This window comes from Lichenostomus cassidix, unplaced genomic scaffold, assembly GCF_008360975.1.
Source record: "Lichenostomus cassidix isolate B80296 unplaced genomic scaffold, HeHo_3.0 HiC_scaffold_500, whole genome shotgun sequence".
Classification (NCBI taxonomy): domain Eukaryota; kingdom Metazoa; phylum Chordata; class Aves; order Passeriformes; family Meliphagidae; genus Lichenostomus; species Lichenostomus cassidix.
Window position 1 is genome coordinate 88,108 of NW_028148058.1, and position 19,176 is coordinate 107,283.

The window sequence follows — 19,176 nt, forward strand, 5'->3', positions numbered from 1 at the left end:
TTATCACCTTCCCAGTCCTTCTCCTGATTTTTCACAGCAGCCACCCCCAAACTGGTGTCTCCCCCTGCTTTGGGAACTTTCCCACTTGCTCCCAAGTAAAAAAAAACCCCAAATTTCTCACTTGGAGCTGAAATCCCAGGCAGGTTCTCCCTGCCACCATCTCTTTTCCTTCTCATTTCCCGAGGAAAAAAATCCCAATTTTTGACCTGGAGCTGAAATCCCAGGCTGATTCTCTCTGCTGCCATCAGCTGCAGCAATTCCCTATTTTCCTTCCCATTTCCTGAGAAAAAAAATCCCAAAATTTTGATTTGTGGCTGAAATTCAAGTCAGGTTCTCTCTGCCACCCAGCAATTCCCTATTTTCCTTCCCATTTCTTGAGAAAAAAATCCCAATTTTTGACCTGGAGCTGAAATCCCAATCAGGTTCTCTCTGCCACCACCAGCTCCAGCATTTCTCTCCTTTCTGTCCCATTTCTTGAGAAAAAAATTCAAAAATTTTGACCTGGAGCTGAAACCCCAGGCTGATTCTCTCTGCTGCCATCAACTGCAGCAATTCCCTATTTTCCTTCCCATTTCCTGAGGGAAAAATCCCAATTTTTGACCTGGAGCTGAAATCCCACTCAGGTTCTCTCTGCCACCACCAGCTCCAGCAATTCCCTCTTTTGATTCCTAATTCCCACGGGGAAAAACCCCAAATTTCTCACTTGGAGCTGAAATCCCAGCCAGGCTCTCCCTTCCACCACCATCTCCAGTGATTCTCTTTTCCTTCCCACTTCCCAAATTCCTGTTCTTTGTGTTCAGCTGCAGCCCTGAGCTCTGAACCCTGCAGGGCAGTGAGCCATGGAATTTGGGAATGCTTTTCCCAGCAGCTTGGGGAGCTCAGAGCAGACCCTGAGAGGTGCTTGGGGGAGGAATGAGATGATTTCTCTGCTAAAATCAATGTTGGGGAGGTCAGGAGGGCAAAGAAAATTCCAGGATGGGATTTCCAGGTGTTTCTCCTGGTGGAATCCATCCTGAAGGCTCTGAGGAGCCAAGGGTGTGGTGGGAGAGGAGAACAGCAAGAGGACAACATTCCAGTCGTGGGATTGTGGGATGGGTTGGGTTGGGAGGAGCTCAAGGATCACCCAGTGCCACCCCTGCCATCCAGGGTCACCTCCCACTGTCCCAGGCTGGTGACTCTGGAAAGGCTTTGCAGGGAGAGAGAAGCAGCTCAGGGCAGGGATGGGAACTCAGCAGCATCATCTTCATCATCATCATCATCATCATCGTCATTGTCATCATCATCATCATCATCATTGTCATCATCATCATCATCTTCATCATTGTCATCATCATCATCTTCATCATCATCATCATCATCATCGTCATTGTCATCATCATCATCATCATCATTGTCATCATCATCATCATCTTCATCATTGTCATCATCATCATCTTCATCATCATCTTCATCATCATCATCTTCATCATCATCATCTTCATCATCGTCATCACTGTCATCATCATCATTCTTCATCATCATCATCTTCATCATCATTCTTCATCATCATTGTCATCATCATCATCATTGTCATCATCATCATCATCATTCTTCATCATCATCTTCATCATCATCATCATTGTCATCATCATCATCGTCATCATCATCATCATCATCCTTCATCATCATCATTCTTCATCATCATCATCGTCATCATCATCATCATCATTCTTCATCATCATTGTCATCATCATCATCATCATCATCCTTCTTCATCATCATCATCATCCTTCTTCATCATCATCATCGTCACTGTCATCATCATCTCCACTTTGTCCTCTTTTGCCTCCTCTTGTTGAAGAGGAAACCATGGAGTGACAGAAGGGTTTGGGTTGGAAAGGATCTTAAAAATCATCTCATCCTATAGGCAGAGAGACTTTCCCTATCCCAGGTTGGGACCTTGGCCATCCCAGGGATCCAGGGGCAGCCACAGCTTCTCTGGGAATTCCATCCCAGCCAGGAATTCCTAATTCCCAAGATCCCATCCATCCCTGCCCTCTGGCAGTGGGAAGCCATTCCCTGTGTCCTGTCCCTGGATGGGATAAAGGGAAAATAATCCCAAATAATGATGGGAAAAAGGGGAGAATCATCCTAAATAATTTTGGGATGAGGGTTGGATTGTTCCTGCTGGAGAAAGTGAATTACATGGAAGCTTAAAATCTTTACAGATTTCTCTTTTTTTTTAGCCAAACCCCAAAGTTTAAAATCAAAATTTTTCCCTCCTACTCCATTAAAATGCTTATTAAAAAAAGGAAAAATAAATTCCCATTGCACTGGGTTTAATCAGAGAAATTTTTCATCCAGTTAAAGAGGATTTTATCCTGATTTTATCCTGATTTTATCCCGATTTTATCCTGTTTTTATCCTGATTGTATCCCGATTTGATCCCAATTTTATCCTGATTTTATCCTGATTTTATCCCGATTTTATCCTGTTTTTATCCCCATTTTATCCCAATTTTATCCCAATTTTACCCCAATTTTATCTCCATTTAATCCAAATTTTATCCCAATTTTACCCCAATTTTACCTCCATTTAATCCCAACTTTATCCCAATTTTCTCCCCATTTTACCCCAGTTTAATCCCAATTTTACCCCCATTTTTACCCCAATTTTACCCCAATTTTATCCCAACTTTACCCCAATTTTCTCCCAATTTTACCCCAATTTAATCCCAATTTTCTCCCCATTTTTTCCCCATTTTACCCCAATTTTATCTCCATTTAATCCCAACTTTACCCCAGTTTTCTCCCAACTTTACCCCAACTTTATCCCAATTTATCCCAATTTCACCCCAATTTTATCCCAATTTTACCCCAACTTTATCCGAATTTTTCCCATTTTATCCCAATTTTACCCCAATTTAATCCAAATTTTACCCCAATTTAATCCCAATTTAACCCCAACTTTACCCCAATTTAATCCCAATTTTCTCCCCATTTTCTCCCCATTTTACCCCAACTTTACCCCAATTTAATCCACATTTTACCCCAATTTTCCCCCAACTTTCCCCCAGTTTTCTCCCCACTTTCCCCCATTCCCGGCTGGCAGGAAAAGCCTCTCTGCCCCTTTAAACTCTCAGCAATCATTTCCTCCCCAGGTGGAGCCAAAGGAAACTGCAGCGAGTTGGGAATTTCGAGTCAAACCGGCAGCTGCTCTGCTTCCCTCGGCAGCTCACCATGGTAAGGCTCCCGATTCCCAACTTTTCCCACTTTTCCTGCTCTTTTCCGAGGGTTTGGAACTTTTTTTCCTTCTCCTTTCTGCCGGGAATGGGAATTCTGAGCAGCTCTGTGGGATTTTTGGGTATTTATGGATTTAGGGTTTGCTCCTTGTAAGGGAAAAGTGAGGGGTGGGATTGGGAATTCCTCTTGGATTTCGAAATTCCCAATTTTTCCCACTTTTCCCACTGTTTTCTGGGAGTTCTGAGTTTTTTTCCTTCTCCTTTCTGCCTGCAATGGGAATTCCCAGCAGCTCTGTGGGATTTTGGGTATTTTGGGGTTTTTATTGATTTAGGGTTTGCTCCTTATATGGGAATAGTGAGGGATGGGATTGGGAATTCCTCCTGGATTTCCAAATTCCCAATTTTTCCCACTTTTCTGAGCTTTTTTCCTTCTCCTTTCTGCCTGGAATGGGAATTCTGAGCAGCTCTGTGGGATTTTTGGGTATTTATGGATTTAGGGTTTGCTCCTTGTAAGGGAGAAGTGATTGGAGTGTTAGGGAATTCCTCCTGGATTTCGAAATTCCCAATTTTCCCCACTTTTTTCCGAGGGTTTGGAACTTTTTTTCCTTCTCCTTTCTGCCGGGAATGGGAATTCCCAGCAGCTCTGTGGGATTTTTGGGTATTTATGGCTTTAGGGTTTGCTCCTTATAAGGGAAAAGTGAGGGGTGGGATTGGAAATTCCTCTTGGATTTCGAAATTCCCAATTTTCCCCACTTTTTTCCGAGGGTTTGGAACTTTTTTTCCTTCTCCTTTCAGCCGGGAATGGGAATTCTGAGCAGCTTTGAGGGATTTTTGGGTTTTTTGGGGTTTTATGGATTTGGGGTTTGCTCCTTGTAAGGGAAAAGTCATTGGAGTGCTTGGGAATTTCAAAATCCAAGAGGAATTCCCAAGTTTTCCCACTTTTCCCACTCTTTTCCAAGGGTTTGGAACTTTTTTCCTTCTCCTTTCAGCCGGGAATGGGAATTCTGAGCGGCTTTGAGGGATTTTTGGATATTTTGGGGTTTTTATTGATTCAGGATTTGCTCCTTATTTGGGAAAAGTGTTTGGAGTGTTAGGGAATTCCTCTTGGATTTCGAAATTCCCAATTTTCCCCACTTTTTCCCACTGTTTTCTCAGAGTTCTGATCCTTTTTCCTTCTCCTTTCTGCCAGGAATGGGAATTCCCAGCAGCTCTGTGGGATTTTTGGGTATTTTGGGGTTTTGTTCATTTAGGGTTTGCCCCTTATATGGGAAAAGTGAGGGATGGGATTGGGAATTCCTCCTGGATTTTGAAATTCCCAATTTTCCCCACTTTTTCCCACTGTTTTCTCAGAGTTCTGATCCTTTTTCCTTCTCCTTTCTGCCTGCAGTGGGAATTCCCAGCAGCTCTGTGGGATTTTGGGGTTTTGTTCATTTAGGGTTTGCTCCTTATATGGGAAAAGTGAGGGATGGGATTGGAAATTCCTCTTGGATTTTCCTCTAGGATTTTGCAGCTCCTGAGCTGGGGGCTGGAAAGTTTCTGGCTCCTTTAAAAGTTGGGATTTTGGAATTTTTATGGAATTTATTTCAATTTTTTTGGGGTGTTTTCACTCGACAGCGTGGTAGATGAAAATCTGAATTTTTTCCTCTTTCTGCTCCCTTTTCCCCCCAAATTTAAACATTTCCACTGAGTGCAACAAGCACAACCTTTAGGGTTTTTTAAAAATTAATTTATTTTTTTCCTGAGGAATGAGCTGCCATGTTGCCTTTGTCTGCCCTAAACCTTTGGGATCAGATATTAAATGGATAAAAATCTAAAAATCCCACTTTTCCCTCGTCGTTTTTTAATGGAATTCCTTGCTCCAAAAAAGTTTGCAGCTGGGAAATTGAAGTGGATTCAGCAGGAGGTTTAAAATTAAAATAAAAATCTGCGATCCTGACCATTTCTGGCTCACCCAGCTGAAACTTTTTTTGGAAAGAGGATCCCAACTGGAGTTTTTATTTTTTTATTTTTTATGGATGCAAAGGAGCAACTTGGAAAAAAAAAAAAACAAATCTGCTGGTTGCAAATGGGGAAAAAAAAACTTCAAAGGGACTCCCAGGGATTTGGCTTTGAACTTTTCCTTTAATGTGTGGATTTCTGGTCTGGCCTGGCTGGAAAACAGTTAAATATTTCCATGGTGTTCCCGATGGGAAAATCAGCTGGAAAACAACAGGCAGAGTCTGGAAAAAGCAATCCAGCTGGATGCAAATATTGGAAAGCTTGGGAGCTCCAAAAATTAAAAATAATAATAAAAAATCCTCTATTAATTTTAATATTTCAAAGGGGTGGAAAACCTTTTTATAATAAAAACATCAAGCAGCTCCCGCTTTTGAAATTGGATTTTCCCGCTTTTGAAATTTGATGATTTCCTCCTTTTGAAATTCGATTTCCCCCTTTGGAAATTCAATTTCCCCCTTTGGAAATTTGATGATTTTCCCCTTTTGAAATTTGATTTCCCCCTTTTGAAATTTGATTTTCCCCCTTTTGAAATGTGATGATTTCCCCCTTTTGAAATTTGATTTCCCCCTTTTGAAATTGGATGATTTCCCCCTTTTGAAATCTGATGATTTCCCCCTTTTGAAATCTGATGATTTCCCCCTTTTGAAATCTGATGATTTTCCCCTTTTGAAATTGGATTATTTCCCCTTTGGAAATGGGATGATTTCCCCCTTTGGAAATGGGATGATTTCCCCCTTTGGAAATGGGATGATTTCCCCCTTTTGAAATGGGATTATTTCCCCCTTTGGAAATGGGATTATTTCCCCCTTTGGAAATGGGATGATTTCCCCCTTTGGAAATGGGATGATTTCCCCCTTTGGAAATGGGATGATTTCCCCCTTTGGAAATGGGATGATTTCCCCCTTTGGAAATGGGATGATTTCCCCCTTTGGAAATGGGATGATTTCCCCCTTTGGAAATGGGATGATTTCCCCCTTTGGAAATGGGATGATTTCCCCCCTTTGAAATTTGATTTTTCCTCCCCTTTGTTGCTGTTCCCCGAGCTCTGGGCTGTGAATTCCGGCGCTCCCCGTGCAGCAGGTGCTGGGAATGGGATTTTTGGGATTTGGGGAGAGGAGCAGCTGTCCCTGGGAAGAGCTGGGAGATGTGGGATGGGAGTTATTGCAACCATGCTGGGCTGGGCTGGGCTGGGCAGCCGGCATTGCCTGCATAGTGCAGGGGGCAGCTGGGAGAGCAGCAGCTCTGATCCCAAGGGTTTCTGATCCCAACAACCCCTGATCCCAACAGCTCCTGATCCTAACAATTTCTGATCCCAGTAACCCCTTATCCCAATGGTTTCTGATCCCAATAATCTCTTATTCCAAGAGTTTCTGATCCCAACAACCCCTGATCCCAACAGTTTATGATCCCAGTAATCTCTGATCCCAAGAGTTTCTGATCCCAACAACCCCTGATCCCAACAGTTTCTGATCCCAAGAGTTTCTGATCCCAGTAACCCCCAATCCCAACAGTTTCTGATCCCAGTAATCTCTTATTCCAAGGGTTTCTGATCCCAGTAGCTCCTGATCCTAACAATTTCTGATCCCAGCAGCCCCCAATCCCAACAATTTCTGATTCCAGTAATCTCTTATTCCAAGAGTTTCTGATCCCAGCAATTTCTGACCCCAACAGTTTCTGATCCCAGTAACCCCCCAATCCCAATGGTTTCTGATCCCAGCAGCCCCTGATCCCAACTATTTCTGATCCCAGTAACCCCTGATCCCAACAACTTCTGATCCCAGTAACCCCCAATCCCAACAGTTTCTGATCCCCACAACCCCTGATCCCAACAGTTTCTGATCCCCACAACCCCTGATCCCAACAGTTTCTGATCCCCACAACCCCTGATCCCAACAGTTTCTGATCCCAGCAGACCCCGATCCCAGGAGTTTCTGATCCCAGTAACCCCTGATCCCAACAGTTTCTGATTCCAGTAATCTCTTATCCCGATGGTTTCTGATCCCAACAATTTCTGATTCCAGCAGCCCCCAATCCCAACAGTTTCTGGTCCCAGCAGCCTCCACACCCCACAGAACTGAGGTCTCGGCCCACACTGGGATTTGGGCACCTCTGGGCGATGGGTTGGTGTCCCCATGTCCCAGCAGTGTCCACCCAGCCTTGCTTTGCTTCATCCTGGGCGTTTGGTGGCCTTTGGAGCTGCTGGAGGGGTGGGAAAATCTTGGAGAATGGAGAAGTGGCATTGGGTCGTTTCCCTGCTGCGAGTGGTTGGTCCTCAGGGATGTCCAGCTGGAGTTTTCTGGAGACTCCCTGGGCGTTTGGGATGGTTGTGATAATCTGATTTCCCTGGAGATGTGGGATCTGCTGTTCCCTCCACCCCGAGAGGTTCCCTCCACCCCGAGAGGTTCCCTCCACCCCGAGAGGTTCCCTCCACCCCGAGAGGTTCCCTCCACCCCGAGACGTTCCCTCCACCCCGAGACGTTCCCTCCACCCCGAGACGTTCCCTCCACCCCGAGACGTTCCCACCTCCTTGAGATGTTCCCCTCCACCCCGAGACGTTCCCTCCACCCTGAGACATCCTCACCACCCCGAGACGTCCTCCCCGGGCGGTTCCCTCCACCCGAGGCGTTCCCTCCACCCCGAGCGTTCCCTCCACCCCGAGACGTTCCCTCCACCCCGAGAGGTTCCCTCCACCCCGAGAGGTTCCCTCCACCCGGAGTTCCTCCACCCGAGAGGTTCCACTCCAGGTTCCACCAGAGGTTCCCACACCCGGGCGTTCCACCACCCCGAGACGTTCCCTCCACCCCGAGATGTTCCCATGTTCCCTCCACCCCGAGATGTTCCCACCACCCCGAGACGTTCCCAACTCCCTGAGATGTTCCCACCACCCCGAGACTTTCCCTCCACCCTGAGATGTTCCCACCACCCCGAGAGGTTCCCTCTGGACTCCCCAGCTCTGGGTGGGGTGAGGTGACACCCGAGCCAAGCTGCCCAAGGATGTCCCAAACACTGGGACCAGCTGTCATTCCAGGTGGAATCACCTCCCTTGGGAAGCAGCACTGGGATTCTCCTCTCAGAGCTGGGACAGGAGGTTCTGCCATCCCTTTGATCTCGGCGTGGTGGAAGCAGCAGATTATAATTACCCAGGGAAGCACAACAACCCAAAATGCCCAGGGAGGCTCCAGAGGACGCCAATCCCTGCAGTGCTTCCCTGGAGCTGCTGGGGTGACCTGGAAAAATCAGGATTGAGTCCCTGCAGTGCTTCCCTGGAGCCAGAGGCTGCTGGGATGACCTGGAAAAATCAGGATTGTTCTGCCCCAGGGCAATCCCTGTTTCCTCCAGCCTCTTCCCTGCTCTGACTCCAGCCTGGCTCTGCCTTTCCCATCTTTTTTTTGGGATGAACAGCCTGTCCCTGCTGTCCCATTGGGATGTGGAGCAGCCAGAGCTGCTTCCTGCCTCAGGATGGAGCCAGCAGCTCCTTCCTTCCTCCTTCCCTGGGCTGGGAGAGCCTTTCCTAGGGATGCAGATCCTGGTTTTGTCCCGGCTCCAGCTCCCTGTGGTGGGCGGAAGGCGCCTGTTTCCCTCATTTCCCTCATTATTTCCCTCATTTCCCTCATAATTTCCCTCGTTGTTTCCCTCATTTCCCTCGTTGTTTCCCTCATTTTCCTCATTATTTATTTCCCTCATTATTTCATTTTCCTCATTATTTCCCTCATTTCCCTCATTATTTATTTCCCTCCTTTCATTTCTCTCATTTCCCTCATTATTTATTTCCCTCCTTTCATTTCTCTCATTTCCCTCATTATTTATTTCCCTCCTTTCATTTCTCTCATTTCCCTCATTTACCTAATTTCATTTTCCTCATTATTTCATTTCCCTCCTTTCATTTCCCTCATTATTTCTTTCCCTCCTTTCATTTCCCTCATTTCCCTCACTTCCCTCACTTAATTTCCCTCCTTTCATTTCCCTCATTTCCCTCATTTCCCTCACTTCCCTCATTTCATTTCCCCCATTTCCCTCCCTGTTCCCACACCCCGAGGAGAGCCATGGGGGTTTGGAATTCCTAACCCCAACCCTCAGGACATCTAAAACTCCCCATTTCCCTTTTCCAGAGGGAGTGCATTTCCATCCACATCGGGCAGGCCGGGGTGCAGATGGGCAACGCCTGCTGGGAGCTCTACTGCCTGGAGCACGGGATCCAGGCTGACGGGACCATTCCCAGCTCCAGGCAGGTGAAATCCATGGATCCCAACTCCCAGCAAGTGGATTCCTCCTTCGAGACCTTCTTCTGCGAGACGGCGTCCGGCAAGCACGTTCCTCGGGCGGTGTTCATCGACTTGGAGCCCACGGTCATCGGTAAAGATGGGAGTCTGGGGGTGGTGGCATCTTCTTCCATGATTTCTAACCTGTCATCCATGACTCCCAGCCCTTCTTCCGTAGTTACCAGCCCTTCATCCACGACGGATTCCCAACCCTTCATCCACGACTGGTTCCCAACCCTTCATCCACGACTGGTTCCCAACCCTTCATCCACGACTGGTTCCCAACCCTTCATCCACGACTGGTTCCCAACCCTTCATCCACGACTGGTTCCCAACCCTTCATCCACGACTGGTTCCCAACCCTTCATCCCTGATGGATTCCCAGCCCTTCATCCCTGATGGATTCCCAGCCCTTCATCCCTGATTGATGGATTCCCAGCCCTTCCTTGGTGTTGTTCCACTCCCCTGCTCTGGTGAGACCTCCCCAGCCTTTGGAAGGAGATGGAATTGACACTTCCAAAGGGACCAGGAGTGACAAATCCATGGTTGCTCCCTCCTTTTGGGACCTGCTGTCCTGAGCTGGACCTTCAGCAGGTGGGAAGTCATTTACCAACCTGGATTTGTCCACTTTGGTGGCTCTGGCTGGAATTTCACCATCCCAAGGCCAGATGTGGCACATCTGGTTCTAACACCCCTCACAAAGCACCTTTGGGCAGAATGGAACCTTTGGAATGTCACACATTCCACGAGTTTGTGGGAATTTGGGTGTCCCGTTTGGCCAAAGGTTGGACTTGGTCTTGGAGATCTTTTCCAACCTGATTAATTTGAGAAGATTTTCCCTTCCAGCTCCCTTGGGGATCTCTGGGTGTTTGACAAAATCGTGGCCCTTCAATTTAGGGTGTCTTCCTAGAAAATAATAATTTTATTTTTTTAATTGGAAATTACTCCAATTATTTCCACTTGAATCGTGGCCCTTCAATTTAAGGTGTCTTCCTAGAAAATAATAATTTTATTTTTTTATTTGGAAATGACTCCAATTATTTCCACTTGAATCGTGGCCCTTCAATTTAAGGTGTCTTCCTAGAAAATAATAATTTTATTTTTTTAATTGGAAATGACTCCCAGTCCAACCACCTCCTTCTGCCTCCCAGGCTTCTCCTCCTATCTTCCCATCCGGGATGTGACTCATTAGTCCTAATGACAAGATTGCAGCCTTTTGTTTGGGTTCTGCTTAATTTTGAGACACCTCATTAAGGAATTAAATGGAGAACTTAATGAGTGAGCCGGGAGAATATGGAATGTGTCCAAGACTGGGATGGAGTGGATTTAAAGTGGATTTAAAATCCCTCTGGAGGTGCTGCTGACCTGAGGTTGGGTCAGGTGGAAATGTCAACTCTGGAGGGTTTTTGTGTCTTCCTTCAATTCAGGGGAGCAGAGGATGGAGTTGGAGCTTCTGGAATTTTCCAGGTGCTTTGGAACGAGCTGCCTGTGGGAACTAATCCCAAAATAATGCTGGAATCGTCCTAACTCATTAAACCAGATTAATTGATTAATTTAGGGTTTCAGGGTGAAGATGGAATCATGGTAGGACCATACCTGGATGGGTTTATTCCTCCCCTTTCCATTATTCCCACAACCATCCCATGACCTCCTGGTGGACATTCCATGGGTTTGGCTCTGTCTTTCCATGACCTCCTGGTGGACATTCCATGGGTTTTGCTCTGTCTTTCCATGACCTCCTGGTGGACATTCCATGGGTTTTGTACTGTCTTTCCATGACCTCCTGGTGGACATTCCATGGGTTTGGCTCTGTCTTTCCTTGACCTCCTGGTGGACATTCCATGGGTTTGGCTCTGTCATTCCTTGACCTCCTGGTGGACATTCCATGGGTTTGGTTCTGTCATCCCATGACCTCCTGGTGGACATTCCATGGGTTTTGCTCTGTCATTCCTTGACCTCCTGGTGGACATTCCATGCTCTGTCATCCCATGACCTCCTGGTGGACATTCCATGGGTTTTGCTCTGTCTTTCCATGACCTCCTGGTGGACATTCCATGGGTTTGGCTCTGTCATTCCTTGACCTCCTGGTGGACATTCCATGGGTTTTGTTCTGTCATTCCATGACCTCCTGGTGGACATTCCATGCTCTGTCTTTCCATGACCTCCTGGTGGACATTCCATGGGTTTGGTTCTGTCATTCCATGACCTCCTGGTGGACATTCCATGGGTTTGGTTCTGTCATTCCTTGACCTCCTGGTGGACATTCCATGGGTTTTGCTCTGTCATCCCATGACCTCCTGGTGGACATTCCATGGGTTTTGCTCTGTCATCCCATGACCTCCTGGTGGACATTCCATGGGTTTTGCTCTGTCATCCCATGACCTCCTGGTGGACACTCCATGGATTTGGCTCTGTCCTGCTGTCATACATCTGAGACAGGAATTTTATGAATTTCTGCTGTTTCTCAGGCTTCTAGCAGCAGGCAGGAACTTTAATTAAGGTGGTTAGCACCCCAAGACTCTTATTTTCACTCATATTTATTTTCATTCTTATTTATTTTCACTCATATTTTCACTCTTATTTATTTTCACTCATATTTTCACTCTTATTTATTTTCACTCATATTTTCATTCTTATTTATTTTCACTCATATTTTCACTCTTATTTATTTTCACTCATTTTCACTCTTATTTATTTTCACTCATATTTTTTCCACTCATTTTTTTTCCACTCATTTTTTCGGTCGTATATATTTTCACTCCCATTTTACACTAAAACACGAATTCAAGGTTAGAGGTCTCAGACCTTCGGGCACCACGAGATAACCTCCTGCTGGGTTTCTGACCCTGTGGAGTTATCTGTGTTCCACCACGAAGCAGAAGGACAGAGGGATGTCCTGCAGGGGGGACAGGAGACATGAATTTCTGCTCATTCAGTTCTTTGATATTTGGCTGATTAGTCTAATGTGATGTAAAACAGCATTTATTAGACACAGAAAATAACAGAGATCAGACTGACATACATACAATCATAGAACACACACAATAAAGGTATAATTGCAAAACTATAATAGCTAAAATGCAATTATGGGGAAATGCTTGCAAAAACTATAAAAATAGTTAAAAATGCAAGTTAAGAAAGGAACCTATTCTTATTATTATCAGCTAGCCAGAATAATACAATTTTAGGAAACCAATGATCTTACCAAAATCCAATTTTGCTGCTGGGATACATCAGAATCCTCCCTCAGTCCTGCAAGAAATTACCACAGAGCTGCAGCCAGACTCTGGGGAGAGGATTTTCTTCAGTGTCCATGTAGAAAAACTTCTACCTTTTGTGAAAACCTGTGAGTTTTTATAGTGTAAAAGTGTGCCTTGGGTGCTCACCGAAATTATTGTTGTTTATTTCCCACATTCTCTCTTCATTCCACCTTTTTATAGTGTAAAAGTGTACCTTGTGTGCTCACCGAAATTATTGTTGTTTATTTCCCACATTCTCTGTTCATTCCACCTTTTTATAGTGTAAAAGTGTGCCTTGTGTGGTCACTAAAATTATTGGTTTTTATTTTCCCACATTCTCTCTTCATTCCACAATATGAATTTTTATAATTATAATTACATAATAATATAATTTTAGACTTTCAGGTGCCAACAGATAACCTCAGCCAGGCTGTCAACCCAGCTAGAGTTATCCATCTTCTGCCACCCAGCAGAGAGAGAAGGGTGGGGAATTGTGGAATTTCCCATGGGAATTTTTCTCTTCTTCTTCCTGTGTTCTATAAACAAAGATAAATTTGGATGTTATTGAAATGCTCTCTGGAAGGATAGTCAGTTCAAACCTGGCCAATCAACCTAGGGGGAGGTTTTGAATTGACCCAATCTGGACGATCTTTGAAAGTCTATATAAGTTTTAGAATTAAATAATAAAATCAGAATTCTGCCACATTTGATTGGCATGGCTCTTCAGGCCAATCTGGCGGTTCAGCAGCGGCAGGGAATGTCCTGCTGCAGGGGAGGGGAGGACATCCTGCCAGCCCCAAGTCACCCAGAACCTTCTTGTGGGATTGAACTCTGTGGGATTTGGTTATGAGGATGGAATAGAAATGAGAGATCTCTAAAGCTGGGTTTAGAGCTTGGGGGATTGTTGTGAAGGAGCATGGGGGTGAGAAACCTGCTGGGCTGCAAGATGCAGCTCAGAGCAGCTCAGAGAGGCAAGAGAGAGAGGGAGAGAGGCAGAAAGAGAGAGATTTGCTGTTTACAATACAGTAAATCATCTTCTGTGTTGAATATTCTAATTCTCTTGAACCAATCTGCGACAAGCTACAGACCCTACAGCATTTACACTCAACCTATAAGAATCATCACATTACCATACAGTTATATTTTAAACCTTAAATCATCTTCTGTGTTGAATATTCTAATTCACTTTAACCAATCTGAGACAAGCTACAAACCCTACAGCATTTACACTCAACCTATAAGAACCATCACATTACCATATGGGGTTATATTTTAAACCTTAAATCATCTTCTGTGTTGAATATTCTAATTCACTTTAACCAATCTGAGACAAGCTACAAACCCTACAGCATTTACATACATCTGTGGCTAGCACAGACCTTTCCCGTGAGAATTCTTTTCTCTCTCTTCTTCCTGTGTTTTATAAACAAAGATAAAGTTTGGATGTTATTAAAAACAGTGTCTTGAGATGTGGACAGTTCAGGCCTGGCCAATCTGCCTAGGGGGAGGCTTTGAACTGACCAATCTGGGTGACCTTTGAAAAGTCTCTATAAGTTGGAATTAAATAATAAAATGCTCTCTTTTATGCCACACGGAGAACCGGGTCTTCTCTCTCGGCTAGTGGCTCAACAGCGACATTCAACCTAGAAGAATCATCACATTACCATATGGGGTTATATTTTAAACCTTAAAAAACTGCTTTTTGGGATCTCCACCAGGCAGGCAGGGTCTGCTGTGACCTTTGGAGCTGCCCAGGCAGAAGGGATTGTTCTGTCAAGCAGGGAGATTACCTTCAGTGGCCAAACCATTGTTTCCTAGTCACTCTTCTGTCGCTGTTGAGCTGCTAGCAGAGTGAGAAGATCCAGGTTCAAAGTGTGGCATCAAGAAAAGAATTTATTATTTAATCCCATCTTATATAGACTTTTCAGAGGTCACCCAGATTGGTCAGTCAGAAACCTCCCCCTAGGCCTGACTGGCCAGGCCTGAACTGTCCACATCCTGAGAAACTGTTTTTAATAACATCCAAACTTTATCTTTGTTTATAAAACACAGGGAGAAGAGAGAGAAAAGAATTCTCACGGGAAAGGTCTGTGCTAGCCACACTCTTCAACTCAAACCTTGTCTTCATCTCAATTTTGTTTATACTTTCCATATTCTCAGCATCTTTTGCAAGGTAATCATATCTGCAAGGCTTTCCTAGTTCACCTTCCCCAACACCTTCTCTGTGTTCTGCTCTCCCTGGTGGCTCCTGGGGCAGACGAGATCCGCACGGGGACCTACCACGGCCTCTTCCACCCCGAGCAGCTCATCAGCGGCAAGGAGGACGCTGCCAACAACTACGCCCGCGGCCACTACACCATCGGGAAGGAGATCATCGACACCGTGCTCAGCAGGATCCGCAAAATGGTGAGGGGAAACACCAGGTTTTGGGGGAAAATATACTATTTTGGATGGTGCGGTTGGACGTTGGGTTTGGGGTCAGAGTTTTGAAATGAAAAAGTGGTAAGGAAAAAAAATGTGAAAAAAGTGGAGTGGGTGCTCTAAGCGGGATTTCTTGCTGTATTGCTTGGGATTCTTATCCCAATCCTTAAAGGGAGAAATATCCATTTTCCTGGTGTAGTTATTCCAGTCCTTAAATAGATAAATATCCATTTTCCTGGGATAGTTATTCCAGTCCTGAAAGGGATAAATATCCATTTTCCTGGGACAGTTATTCCAGTCCTTAAATAGATAAATATCCATTTTCTTGGGATAGTTATCCCAGTCCTTAAAGGGATAAATATCCATTATCCTTGGGATAGTTATTCCAGTGCTTGAAGGGATAAATGTCTATTTTCTTGGGGTAGTTATTCCAGCCATTGAAGGGATAAATATCCATTGTCTTGGCATAGTTATGCTAGTCTTTAAAGGAATAAATGTCAATTTTCTTGGGATAGTTATCCCAGTCCTTGAAGGGATAAATGTCCATTTTATTGGGATAGTTATCCCAGTCCTTACAGGGTGAAATATCCTTTTTTTTGGGATAGTTATCCCAGTCTTTGAAGGGATAAATATCCATTTTCCTTGGGATATTTATCCCAGTCCTTACAGGGATTAATATCCTTTTTCTTGGCAGACTTACGGGGTTAAATATCCAATATTCTTGGCAGAGTTATTTTGTTCCTTAAAGGGAAAAATATCCCTATCCTTTGGATAGTTATCCCAGTCCTTAAAGGGATAAATACCCATTTTCTTGGGATAGTTATTTCAGTCCTTAAATAGATAAATATCCATTTTCTTGGGATAGTTATCCCAGTCCTTGAAGGGATAAATGTCTATTTTCTTGGGATAGTTATCCCAGTACTTACAGGGTTAAATATCCAATATTCTTGGCAGAGTTATTTTGTTCCTTAAAGGGAAAAATAGCCCTATCCTTTGGATAGTTATCCCAGTTGTTAAAGGGATAAATATCCATTTTCTTGGGATAGTTATCCCAGTTTTGAAGAGATAAATATCCATATTCTTGGGATAGTTATTCCAGTCCTTAAAGGGATAAATATCCAATATTCTTGGGATAGTTGTCCCATTCCTCAAAGGGATAAATATCCCATGTTCTGCTGCAGGCTGACCAGTGCAGTGGACTCCAAGGCTTCCTGGTCTTCCACAGCTTCGGGGGAGGAACCGGCTCCGGCTTCACCTCCCTCCTCATGGAGCGACTCTCCGTGGAGTACAGCAAGAAATCCAAGCTGGAGTTCTCGGTGTACCCAGCCCCGCAGGTCTCCACGGCCGTGGTGGAGCCCTACAACTCCATCCTGACCACCCACACCACGCTGGAGCACTCGGACTGCTCCTTCATGGTGGACAACGAGGCCATCTACGACATCTGCCACCGCAACCTGGACATCGAGCGCCCCACCTACGCCAACCTCAACAGGCTGATCGGCCAGATCGTGTCCTCGGTCACCGCCTCGCTGCGCTTCAACGGCGCCCTCAACGTGGACCTCATCGAGTTCCAGACCAACCTGGTGCCCTACCCGCGCATCCACTTCCCGCTGACCACCTACGCGCCCATCGTCTCGGCCGAGAAGGCTTACCACGAGCAGCTCTCCGTGCCGGAGATCACCAACGCCTGCTTCGAGCCCAACAACCAGATGGTCAAGTGCGACCCTCGCCGCGGCAAGTACATGGCGTGCTGCCTGCTGTACCGCGGGGACGTCGTCCCCAAGGACGTCAACGCCGCCATCGCCGCCCTCAAGACGCGCCGCTCCATCCAGTTCGTGGACTGGTGTCCCACTGGTTTCAAGGTGGGCATCAACTACCAGCCGCCCACCGTGGTGCCTGGAGGTGACCTGGCCAAGGTCCAGCGGGCGGTCTGCATGCTGAGCAACACCACGGCCATCGCCGAGGCTTGGGCCAGGCTTGACCACAAGTTTGACCTGATGTACGCCAAGAGAGCCTTCGTGCACTGGTATGTCGGGGAGGGCATGGAGGAGGGCGAGTTCTCCGAGGCCAGGGAGGACCTGGCGGCGTTGGAGAAGGATTACGAGGAGGTCGGAAGGGACTGGGCAGATGGAGAGGAGGAGGAGGGTGAGGAGGATGAATATTGACAAACTGAGGGGCTGGAGCTCAGCTGGAATCCAAATCTCCTCTCCTGAAGGCCTGGAGGTGCTGAAGGATCAGCCTGGACCTCGATGGCCACTGTTTGATGCTTTAAACCTTCCCTGCTTGCCTAGTTTGGGTGTCTTGAGCTTCTTCTGTGTCTTGATGAGTGAGGCTGAACCAAGGTCTGACTCAGTCCTGACATCCTGCCTGGCCAGGAGATCCCAATTAATGCTAATATCCAGGGAATGCCACAAGGGCAGGAATGGCAAACTCTCTCTCTCTGGCTTTTTATTGTAAAAGCACTTTGGAATTAGAGATGCACCTATGCAACTGGCTTTTTGTATGTGAATAAAGACTTTTTTTGGGGTTTTTTTGGCTCTGAACTCCTTGGATTTCAGGTTCCTTGGATTCCTTGGATGTTTGTGTGGTGCTGCCCTGAGGAGAAAAGCAAATGCTGATGAGGGTGAGAGTCATCAACCCTAATTACAGCCACGAGGGAAATGTCCTATATCCTGTGGGAATCTCTGTCTGGATTTGCTCTGCTCACCTTCCCACAGCAGGCAGGGAATCCTGTCTGGGATCAGGGAATCACTGGGAATTGTGGGGAGTGTTTTTTGGAGGGATTTGTCCTCTTCACTGCTTTTGGTGGAGCTCAGGTGTTGCCTGAGGAAGTCCTGGATTTGGGAAATATTCCCAAAATCTGCCTGGGGAGGTCCAGCCAGGAACGGGGAGAGGGAGAGGGAATATTCCTGTGTGGTTTTTGGGAGAGGGAGGTGGGAGGATCCCTTTGGTGGCCCTAAAAGGCCAGGGGTGGTGGCAGCAGCACCAGGGAGGAGGTGGCAACCAGGAAAAGGAAGGAGAGGAATTTTGGGGAAAATCCCAGGGTTTTGGGGAGCTGGAATGGAGAGGGATTTTGGGGAAAATCGCAGGGTTTTTGGGGAGCTGGAATGGAGAAGAATTCTGGGAACAATCCCAGGGTTTTTGGGGAGCTGGAATGGAGAGGGATTTTGGGGAAAATCCCAGGGTTTTGGGGAGTTGGAATAGAGAGAGATTTTGGGGAAAATCCCAGGGTTTTGGGGAGCTGGAATGGAGAAGAATTCTGGGAACAATCCCAGGGTTTTGGGGAGCTGGAATGGCAAAGGATTTTGGGGAAAATCCCAGAGTTTTGGGGAGATTTAACCTCCAGTTCAGCTCCAAAGGCAACACCTCAGCCTCTCCACGAGACGTGAATCCTCCCTGGGTGAGTTGAGCTTTATTTTCCCTACCTGGGAATAGCTAAAATCCTAATCCTAAAAACTTCCAGCCAGCAGGAATTCCTGGAATTCCATTCCAGGAATGTTCCCATCCCACCATTCTTAATTCCATTGCATCCATAATTAAGATATTGAGTGAATTACTTGGTGCTGATAGTAAATTCTGCAGAATCTTCTGCTCAGCTGTTTTAATTGGGCCATAAGTTAAGTGCTATTAAATTAAGTGCTTTAATTGCAATTTAATTTTTTAATTTAAAGGTTAAAACCTCGAGGCCTAAGCTGTTGATGAAGTGGCTCTGATTGGCAAAAGAGTTCCCTCTGAACTTTGGGATTCAATGGGAATATTTCTTTTTCCTTTTATCCTTTCCCATCCCTAACTTCCACACAGCTCGTTTTTGGTTGTTTTCACTTTTATTTTGCTCGAATTTAGGTTTTATTCTCCTTTTTCCCTCTGCTTTAAAATAAAATATCCAACAAAAGGGCAGTGAGCTTCGCCAAGGAGCTTTGCCAAGCTTTTGCTCTTAGTTAAAATCCACTTTTTCCATCCTTTTGCCAGCAATTCCCTAAGGAATCCTCCAACCACTCCTCCCTGCCGAAGCAATCCCTGTCCTGCTGGCTCTGCCTGC

General features: G+C 45.8%; 1 protein-coding gene across 1 annotated transcript; it reads left to right on the forward strand.

Annotated features, from left to right (window-relative positions):
- The first annotated feature begins 3,140 nt into the window (after positions 1–3,140).
- LOC146420135 (tubulin alpha chain-like) lies at positions 3,141–17,665 on the forward strand. Its single transcript, XM_085048611.1, has 4 exons — positions 3,141–3,221; positions 9,328–9,571; positions 14,974–15,122; positions 16,319–17,665. Exons 1-4 carry the CDS (start codon positions 3,219–3,221, stop codon positions 17,300–17,302), a joined length of 1,380 nt encoding a protein of 459 aa, XP_084904737.1. The 5' UTR covers positions 3,141–3,218; the 3' UTR covers positions 17,303–17,665.
- The last annotated feature ends 1,511 nt before the right edge of the window (positions 17,666–19,176 follow it).

What these genes read in the sequence shown, in the direction of transcription:
- LOC146420135 (XM_085048611.1), top strand. An exon ending in CTTGGAGCCCACGGTCATCG is followed by an intron (nt 9,572 to 14,973) that starts GTAAAGATGGGA and finishes CTCCTGGGGCAG; the next exon opens with ACGAGATCCGCACGGGGACC. An exon ending in TCAGCAGGATCCGCAAAATG is followed by an intron (nt 15,123 to 16,318) that starts GTGAGGGGAAAC and finishes GTTCTGCTGCAG; the next exon opens with GCTGACCAGTGCAGTGGACT.